The 9744-nt window shown below is 68.4% G+C and overlaps 2 protein-coding genes across 3 annotated transcripts in view; both read right to left on the reverse strand.

The window, feature by feature from the left end:
• Positions 1–15: 15 nt before the first annotated feature.
• H696_05419 (hypothetical protein) lies at positions 16–1716 on the reverse strand (the record flags this gene model as incomplete). Its single annotated transcript, XM_009499252.1, has 1 exon — positions 16–1716. A coding segment is annotated over one exon (1701 nt), but the record flags the coding sequence as incomplete, so codon positions are not given.
• Positions 1717–6071: 4355 nt separating this feature from the next.
• H696_05420 overlaps positions 6072–9744 on the reverse strand; it is a 4570-nt gene continuing 897 nt past the window's right edge. The window contains exons 2-4 of one of the 2 annotated variants that reach the window (XM_009499253.1): positions 8842–9362; positions 8560–8744; positions 6072–8239 (exon numbers count right to left, since the gene is read on the reverse strand). In XM_009499253.1, coding sequence (XP_009497528.1) covers positions 6348–8239; positions 8560–8744; positions 8842–9362 — 2598 coding nt within the window. In that variant the 3' untranslated portion in view covers positions 6072–6347. Of the gene's footprint in view, positions 8240–8559; positions 8745–8841; positions 9475–9744 lie in introns of those variants that run through there. The other variant, XM_009499254.1, reaches the window with a different exon arrangement.

Here is a 9744-nt window from a genome sequence, read left to right on the forward strand (position 1 = left end):
CACCTGGTGCAGCACCGGCCGCGGGTACTTCCCCTCCACCGCCGCCAGCAGGTCGGCCAGCTTCTCCTCCGGCACGTACATCCCCCCCGGCCCGGCCCCGGCCTCCGGGCCCAGCGCCAGGAAGAAGTACTCCGGCGCATACCGGTACAGCATGCCGAACAGCACATCCGGCTGCTGGCCCATCTCCGCGGCCAGCTCCCGCACCGTGAAGCGCATCCGCCGGCCGGACGGGTGCACCTGCTTCGCCAGCAGCCGCAGCCGCCGAATGTCCTCATCCGCCAGGGCGTACTTCCGGAATGACCGTCGCGAATCCCAAAAGCCCTCGGGCCATCCGAAGGAGGACATCGCATCCAACAAAGCGCTCTGGGGCACGCCCAAGTATTCACCTATTTCCATCTCTGCCAGCATGGGCCGCAGTCCGGCCAGACCTCGGATCTCGGCTTCCAGGTTCCGACTCAGCCCCGGCGCCAGCAGCTGCACATTCGTCCCCGGGCCGGACCCATGCGCCTGCGGGTCGAAGTATGAAACCCGACGATGCGCCGATGACCCGGCCGGCGCATGGCTCTCCTCGCCCGCCGGCGACCCTTCACCCGGGGGGGCCTGGTGCACCGGCGAAGTGGCCGGCAAGAAGCGCCGCGTGTACTCCCCCAGCGTCAGCCGGCCCAAACCCTCCGGCCGGGTAAGTTGCCGCACGGGGCGCTCTTCGGAATGGGGTAATACCACCCCCGGCTCATAGTGCCGGATGTACCAGCGGAGCCGATCGGCCGGTATCGCCAACTGCTTGGCCATGTCCCGGAGACTGTGCCGGCGCTCTTGCAACAGCCCTCGCATCTGGGCCACCTTCTCCGCCGGCAGCTCCCCCCGCAGGTGGACCATGTACTCCGGGCATAGGCCCGGTCCGTGCAGGCTGATCGTTTGAAAATTCAGGCCGGTCGATTTGTGGATCGCCCACAGCGAGGGCACCGGCACCTTCTGCAGCCCTGCCACCAATGCCCCTCGCAGGGCTTCCATCTCTGTGGCTGGCAAATGCGGCACCATCACATCTCCATGCTCCCGGAAGTGCTTGTCGATGACCCTAGACAAGGAGGATATATCGCCCGAAAGGAGCAAGGCCATTGCCCCCCTCGACAGGGGGGGATCCACGGTCAGCAAGTGCCCCAGCCGGCCGAGGCAGATGCGCCGTTCCCACACTGGCGTGGCCAAGATCTCCGGCACATGCTCCTCCAGCAGTTCTTCCACCTGCTTCGGCGGCAGGCGCACCAGTCGCGGCAGCACCGGCGCCAGCACCGGCGGATCCCGCCGGACCAGGTCCATCAGATCCTCGAAGACCACATGCCCCGGGCCCACCCCGGCCAGGGGAACTTTCATCGATCGCCGGGCCGGCGCAATGCCAAACTCCCAGCCATAATGCCCCAGCAGACTCTGCACCGATGCCCGGTCCATCCCCAGCAACTGGCCCATCGGGCCCAACGTCGCCAGGGGCCGACTTGCCCGGGGGTCCCCGGCAAGCCGCAGGAACAGCCGGAAGTGCGCCACATCGTCGAACCCCCGCGGCAGGGGCTCCTCCCCGGCCTCGATGGCCCGGCAGAGCCGCGCCCCGGCGCACTCGGCGTCGTAATTCGCACACCCGGCGGACGTGGCCACTTTGGTGCTCGTGCTTTCGGCGGCCGAGGAGAATGCCCGCATATGGACCAGCGACATGCCCCCGGGAGCCATGATGATGGCCGGGCACGCTGTCGCATGTATGCCCCCGTTGGTGGCCAGGGGGGGAACCTGGCCCCGAGCGGCCGGTGTATGGCCCCCGGCCAGAGACCAGCCCCGCCGGGCCGCCACCGCCGCCATCAATGCCGGCGAGCCCCATGCACGCAGGGCTCGCACGGCCGTCCCTGAAGCCAACATCTGATGAGACGGGTCGAGGGAGAAGGCGAGAAGAGGAGAAAGGCGCGTGAACACAGACAGAGAGAGAGAGAGAGAGAGAGAGAGAGAGGAAGGGGGAGGGGGGAAACAGAGGTTGCCATGTGCCCCAAAAGCGGCCCCCCGCGCATGCGCCCCCACGCCCACAAATAGATCCCCACACACAGCCCCTCCAAAGAGCAGCCCGGAGGGGGCCCCGGCCCCAGCGAGGGGGACATTCGAGAGAAGGTCGCACGCCACTCCACAGGACACCGCAAACACAAACCCAAGGAAGGCCTCCCATCCAGCAGCCCGTCCGTTGGCTGTCTGCCTCGCATTATCAGATGATATAGTTTCACATTTTTCCTTTGAAGAAAGACATGATTTGCTTAGGGCCCACGCATGATGGGTTACATCCGCCGCTTAACTCAAATCATCCCGCCTTGCAATTCACCAAGACGGGAGGCATGGTGCTGTGCGCCCCCCCGCCAACCCGGCGCCGCCCTTCCCCGCGCCCCCTCGTCGCAGAAAGGCGGCCCTCCTTCGGCCTCCACCATGGCCGGCTGTCTGAGATGGCGAATGGCCCCCCCCCCTCCACCCTTTGCGCCGGGACAACCGCATGCTCTCGTGCATGCAGCCTGTCTTCTTCGCCGCCGCTCTCTCGCTCGCCCCCAGCTCCTGCACTGGCCTCCTGCTGCTCCCCCGGTCAGCGGCGCGCACCACGCACCTCGTGGGCCCGGCAGTGCGGCGCGGCATGGCGGATGCTGGCCGTGAGTGCCGCCCCCCGCTCGCCTGGCCCCGCGCGGCCGACTGTCGGCCCCTCCGACAAGCGAAGGCGCCGCATCGGCCTTCGCCGCAGGACAATTCACCCTCCGCCGGCTCACGGCCACCAGAACCCATAACCTTTTTCTCGCCCTCCCCCAGCGCGGAGCAGCCTCTCCCGGGCGCCGAGAAGCGCCCCCTCTGTCTTTGGCAATTCCGGCAGGAGCCCTGCTTGCCCCCGCACAGTGCGTGTGTGCCAAGTGTGCCCGATCATGGGGCTTCTCTATTTGTCCGCCCTCCAGACGGTCGCCGCACGCAGCATCGGCCATGGACACGATGGCGTGCGTCTACAAGTTCCCTTCTCGCCGCCAGCGAGTCCACCACATCGCGCGGGACCTTGTGCCCTGGCCGGGCGGATGGACATGGCCGGCACAGAGCCGATGCCTCGCCGCCTGCTTGCCCAATTCACCCGGCGCCGGGAACTCGCACATGTGCCGCGCACCATAGCCCCATCCCCCCTAAACGGACCCCCTCGCCACCATCGACCCATGTATGTGCGCGAGGGGAAGGCCCACAGCTGCACCCATACCAGGGTGGGGGGCGGGAGTGGGCCTGCGCGCATGCCACCACCGAGCGAGATGCCGACCAGCGGCCAGAGGGCAAAGGGGAGAGCCACAGCCGGCAAGACCCCCGACACCAGGCATGGGACGCTCGCCAGCGCACAGCCACGCGCCAACGGCACCTTGGACGTCGGGGATGCGCCTTGGATCGCGGACGACACGCATAGCGCCATTCCGCCCCTCCCTCCGGCCGCAGCCGTCTCACGCGACGCACCCGCACATGGTGCGACCTCCTCCTCCGTCCACCCGCCGGGCGGATGCCAAAATGCACGCAGGCACCCATGGTGCGGCCACACACACGCACAGCTGCCCGGAGGCCCCCCTCCCGGACATGGGCCGGGGGCGCGCCAAAGTCAGCGGCATGTCGCTCGGGCCGAGCAACCGGTCCCGGCGGCCCACCGCGCCGAGGACATGCCAATCGCAGGCTGGCATCGGGCTCGGCCGTCACACGCACGCACGCGCTTGGACTAGCGGCGGGCGGCAAAAGGAAACCCATGTCGCGGGGGCTGGCGCACACGCCCATCCACAAACCGGAGCGCAGCTCGCCTCCACACGCCCCAAGCCAGGAGTGGCCGTGTCCGGCCCATGGACGCCAGAAAACCGACGGAACACAAGTCCACGCAAGCTCGCAGGAGGACCGCCGACCGAGCGAAGTAAGTGGGCACCGCCACATGCACAGAGGCAGGGCATAACCGACAGCCCCCTGCGAAGGGCCCCCAACGCCTGGCCCCGGTCAGGGGGGGCGGGGGGGGGAGGCGCGGGGGCGGGCCAAGGCCAACCGGGGCCCGCTCAGGCGTGTCTGCGCGGTAAGGAGCAAGCACCAGCACTATAACTCCAGAGTAAGGGGGGCGGGGGGGGAATGTCCACAGGGGCAGGAATGACACGGGCTAGGGTGGTCGCAAAGTGCCTCTGGTACCATGATCCACGTCGGCACTCACCACGTTCGGCACCCGGCCGGGGGCGCGCCGACAAGCACTCGCACATGGACCCCCCCCCACCCCCGCACCCCCACACATCATGCGCCTTGCGGTCCGCCTCGCCGGCCGAGTGGCATTCAATTGTTCAAAAGCACCGGTCGCATCCGGGCACACCCACACAGACACGCATGACACTGCCCGGGGCCAGATGCCGGCCATCCTCGCATATGGCCGACAACCGCCGAGCCAGGGCGAAGGGCGCTTCCGGTCGGCCAGCCGCGCCGAGCCAGCCGCGCCCGGGTCAGAGCGAGCCGCTCGCTTCCTCGCACTCGCGGGCCCGGCGCTCCGTGGAGCATACGCGCCCGGGCCGGCCGCAGGGGCCCGACTCCACAACAGAAAGGGGCGGTCCGCCGGTGCCGGCCGCGGCCGGTCGCGCGCCTCGCCCGATGCCACGCGCCACGCGGATGAGGCCCGGCGCCGGGAAGGGACGCGGCTCCGGTCGCCGACATGCCCGGGGGGGGGGGGGGGGGGGCACGCACGCCTCGAAGCCCGCCCGGCTGCGGCCGACACCAGCGCAACAGCGCCCAGCCTGGCCACCACGCCAGCGTCCCCGGCAGCTGCCGCCCGTGCAAGGGCCTCGCGCCACGGTCACACCCAAGGGGAGGAGGACGATGGCGAGGCCGCCGGTGTGCACCCTGCGCCGGCCCCCTACCGGGCAGAGGGACACCCCGACGCCGGCGCCCGCAAGGGCCACTCCCAAGCCCGGAACGATGGGGCATGTGTGCTTCACGCCGCAAGCACACCGCCCGGACCCGAGAGCCCCAGGACCACCACCTGCATGGGCCCCGGCGGGCGCGGTCACGGCCACCGGCCCCGAGCCAGGCGCTCCGGGCCGGCCCACGCAAGGCGGGGGGGGGGTCTCCCTTTCCCGAGTGTCCCGGGAGAAGCACCTCCCGGCGGTTGTGGGTTCCCTCAGCACGTGCGGCACGAGTGAACAGGCGGCCAAGACCCCGGCTGCGCGGGCCGGCCCACCCGGGGCAGGGCCTTCTTGACTGATTGTCACCAGCGCCCTGGGGTCCGACCATATGGGTCCATCATGTCCCGGGGGTTGTGGGGGTTTGCGTGCTTCAGCATATAGGGGAGCGATCCCAAGGAGGGGAGCATGGAAGGGGCAAGAAAGGGGGCTTGATTGACGCGGCGGCGCGCCCCGCCCCAGCAGGACACCCCCACATGCGGTCCGAGGGGCGTGTGCGTGCGGCGGTCATCGCCCGCCCGGGACCCTCCCGGAAGTTCCTGCTCTCCGCCCCGGTCCCTCTCGCTCCGAGGGCCAAGCCGTGCACGTGCGGACCCTCTCGCCACGAGGCCTTCCCCCCGGCAAGCCAGCTCGGCTGTGTCCTCCCCTCCCACCACCGAAGCAAGGGAGCCCAGCTTGCCTTCCCCAGCAGCCCCCCTCCCCGCCTGCTGAGGGCAGCAACGTGCCGAGCACTGTTCCTGCCCGGTGCTCGAGCCCTCTCCGGGGACCGCGACCGCATGGCAGTGCCGGCGTGCACGCGCGCAGTTGCCTCCCGGATGCCTGGCGTGCGCCCCGCTTACTGGAGGCACGCCAGCCCCCGCCCTCCGTCCCCCCGTCCCCCCGACATGCTGCTGTTGCCCCCTCCTGGGGGTACCACAGCCCCCTTTGTGCTCTCGGCCTTGCGCGAAAGCACCCGCCACCCTCCTGGTACATGTGCACACGGACTGGCCGCGCGCGCAAAAAAAGAAAAAAAAAGAAGAAGAAGACATGATGTGGCTCGCCCCATGCCACACCCCGGGGACCTTCCGTCGACCGAGCACCACGCGCAAACGGCGCGCCACACCATAAACTCCCCGGGAGGCAAAAGGGAAAACCCAACAAACATAGTATTGTTCGAGGAAAGGCACATGCAGCGGGAGGGGAGAAAAGAAGACCGGGAGCCTACGACAAAGGGCGGAGGAGGGTAGGGAAAAAAGCGACCAGCCCCGGGGCAAACACGCCCCCTCTCAGGACGGGCCCAGTCGGAATGGGGAGGGGGGGGGGGCAGGCCAAAGGAAGACGAAAAGGGGCGGCTAGCAAAGAGGCAGCCCCCAGGCAGGCGGCCAATCACGCACGCCCTCCCCGCCCCTCTTCTTGCCCCAATTACAGCGAGGTCTGGCGCAGCACATCCAACAGGGCATTCGCCACCTCCGACTGGGTCAGAGGCAGTTGGCCCTCGCGCCGCGGCGGCGATTGGCTATGGGGGAATGCATGCCGCCCCGCACTCGAGGCGCATGCCTGCATGAGGAGCGACAGCTGGCGCCCAGAAAGCACCGAATACAGGTCCAGCCAAGAGCACAGGGCTGCCAGCTTCAGGGAAAAGGCGGTCAGCTGCGTCGGCGAAGGGAGGCCCCCCTCGGCCCGGGCATGCTCGACATCCCCCAGAGCCCTGTGAACCATGACCCCGAGACAATGCAAAATCACATTGCCAGCGGCCTCCTGGAGTTTGCACGAGGCCAGGCAGGGAGATTCGCCCAAGATGGCCAGGGCATGCCTCCGGACAGGTCCCGGCAATTCCAGATTCTGCACGATGCGCGACCGGGCTCGATGGTCCGAGGAGCAGAGATCGATCATTTCACACAGCAGCCTCTTGTCAAAATTCGCGGACACGTCCCGGGCCCACTTGGTGGACAGGAGAACCCCCGCAAGCAGCAGCCGGTCCAGCCCGCCGGCCCGCTCGGTCTTCAGGATCGAGTCCACCATCTGCAGGACAGCATCCAGCTCCCCCTCCAGGTGCTTGCCCAGGTGGTAGCTCTTGGTTTCCACTTCGTGAGCATTGCCCTGGCATGCCTTTGCCACGGAGGCCGCGGGCCATTGATGCTCGTCCATCCGGCAAAGCTTGCTCCCATTGTACACCCCCTCCGGGCCGCGTGACAGCAGGAAGTAAAGAAGCAGGCGCGCCTGGCGAGTCCAGTCCCAGACCGTGCCGCCGCCCTTCAGGATGTCATACTGCGGCAGGGGCGGCATGCTGGTTTCCTGCTTGCCCCCCAGCGAATTGAGGCTCCTCCTGAAGATGGGCAGCATGGCCGGGCTCTGCTTGGGGGTCTCCCGGGGGAAGGCCATGTAAAAGGCCTGCACAAAGAGCCGCAAATGGGGAAACCCCTGGAGCAGTGGCTGCACCAGGTACGGCGCATGGATGCACTGGCAGCGAGCCGATGGCGCGGGCCCCGGGCCGGCCGCCGAATCCGGCCCCTCCTCCGGGCGTGCCACGGCATTGGCTCGCCACCGCATGTGGCATGCTTTCGGTGGATGCTGGCCCTGGGGCAGGGCCTGGCCCTGGTCCGGGAGCCGACCAGACCCCGTCTTCGACCGTGTGCCGTGGTCCCTCGGCTTGGTGGCCCAATGCCGAGTGACAGGTGGCGGCGCCTCGTCGGACATGATGCACCACGGGGCATCCCCATCCACCGGGCACTTCCGCAGATACTCCTCCAGGGCGTTCAGATAATTCTTCTGCGCATAGGTGCCCATCTGGTGGACCCCCACATTGTAGAGCCCCAGGCACAGGAGGATGCCATTTCGGTTGGCACTGAAGGGCACATCCGGGCCCAGCCGCGAGTGCATCGAGTCCCGAAGGAGCATCAGCACCCCGGGGCCATTGCACTGATGCAGCCGATTCGAGAGCCTGTCCATGTGGCTCCGGTTGCGCATCAACACCTGGAACACGCTCGGATCCAGCTTGCCACCCGACTGGACGGGCTTGTGCATGAAGCCCATCAGGTGCGTCGGGTTCGGCAGATGCTTCAAAATGAAGCGCAGATTTTCAATCGACAGGCGGTACGGCCGCATCCTCTCCCGCCAATTGGTGTCGAAGTCCTTGCCCTCCTCGGTCCAGGGATCAAACAGCGCGGGAAAGCAGCGGGCCGCCTGCTCGAAGTGCAACCGCACCTGGTGGTCATCCTCCAAGAAGAGCCCCTTCACCAGGTCCCACACCCGGCCATCCGGCGGACCGAAGTCGCAGCCCAAAATCAACGGCAGCCAGGCCAGCTGATTGGGATCTGCCCATGTTTGCCCGGGGCCATCCAGCCGGCCACAGACGGGAGCAATGGCCGAGCCAGGGCCAAAGAGTGGGGGGGAGGGGGCGGGGAGGGGCGGGGGGGGTTAGCGAAGCCGCACCAGGGCATGAGAGAAGGCCCAGCGCGGCGTCCTGCGTCTGCGGCCACCACCAACGAGGGCGCCAACCTCGAAAGGGCCCCCGGCCCATGCAGGAGCACGTGCGCCAAGGTGCCGCGCCTCCACGCAGGCGCCTGCAGTCTACCAATGGAAGGGGGCGGCGGCGGCGGGAAATCAACCCCCCAGCACATGCTCATGGACGCACACTTCACCTCGAGGTGGTTCTTGAGCCTGGTCCGGAGGAGTGTCTTGTTGGACCAGCCCGTCGGGTCGTCGGGATCCCTTTCGAATGTCGCCTTCCCATGGGCCTCCTTCAGCTGGAATTGCTGCTGGAACAGGTAAAAGACATTCATCTGCCCATACCCGGATACGGCGAAGTCCAAGTCCGGGCTGGGGCTCTGTCAGCAGGAGGGCACACTGCGCCAAAGGCCAGCCGGGCAGAGCATGCCCGCGACACAACCACCGAGGGAGAAGCACGTCGGCGCACCTGAGAACCGGGACCTTAAAGTGAAGGCTGAGCAGGGACAGCACCTCGTCCGCCTCCGAAAGCGACCCAATGTAAGCCAGCCGCTGAGGCTGCTCCCGGGCCAAGGCCGCCAGATGCACCTGCGCCAGGGCCCATACATTGATGAAGTCCACGCATTGACTCAGGGGCCCGGGCCGGGGGTAGTAAAGTGCCGGGGAGTCTGTCGGACGCGCCAGCGCCTGTCGAATGCCGCACAGCTCATCGCACCCCCCGGTGCTGGAGCAGTCCGCATTGTGCCTCGGCATCCGGCGCGTGGGGCACAGTGCGCCCGAGCAGCAGAAGGGCACGCATCGGTCCGAGTGAATTTGCCCCCTAAAGTGGTCGGCCGCCGTGAAGCCCCCATCCTCGCCGCCGTCCTGCCACTTCTGCAGGTAGTCCGCAAGGCGCGCCTGCAGACGCCGGTTTGAGTTCTCCTTGCGTTCTTTCGCGGTGACTTCCTTGACGGAGGGCTTCAGACCGTCCATCACGAACACCGGGTACCACTGTGCGTCCGAGTGGTGGGTGCATTTTTCGCGCGGGCAGATGCAAGTGCAGGCGCGTGGGCCACGGCCAGGCCGACCAGTCGGGAGTCCGCCGGGGGCGGTGACATCGTCCGAGCAAAGGGGGGGGGGGGGGGGAGACACCCACGCGTGTCGGAAGGGAGATGTCAATGCGGCCGTATCCAAGCAGCCGAGGTGGGCTCCCAGCCCCGGCACCCCACCGGCACTCGCGCGCGCCCTGCCCCCCCCCCCCCCCCCCCGCGCCCCCCGCCGGGCCCACCCCCCGGCCCCCCCCCGGCGCCCCCCGCGCCCGGACCCGCCTCCCCCCCCCCCCCCCCCCCCCCCCCCCCCCCCCCCACCTGCCCGCCGGGTGGCTGACAGGGCC

The sequence above is a fragment of the Fonticula alba genome (assembly GCF_000388065.1).
Source record: "Fonticula alba strain ATCC 38817 unplaced genomic scaffold supercont2.11, whole genome shotgun sequence".
Classification (NCBI taxonomy): Eukaryota; order Rotosphaerida; family Fonticulaceae; genus Fonticula; species Fonticula alba.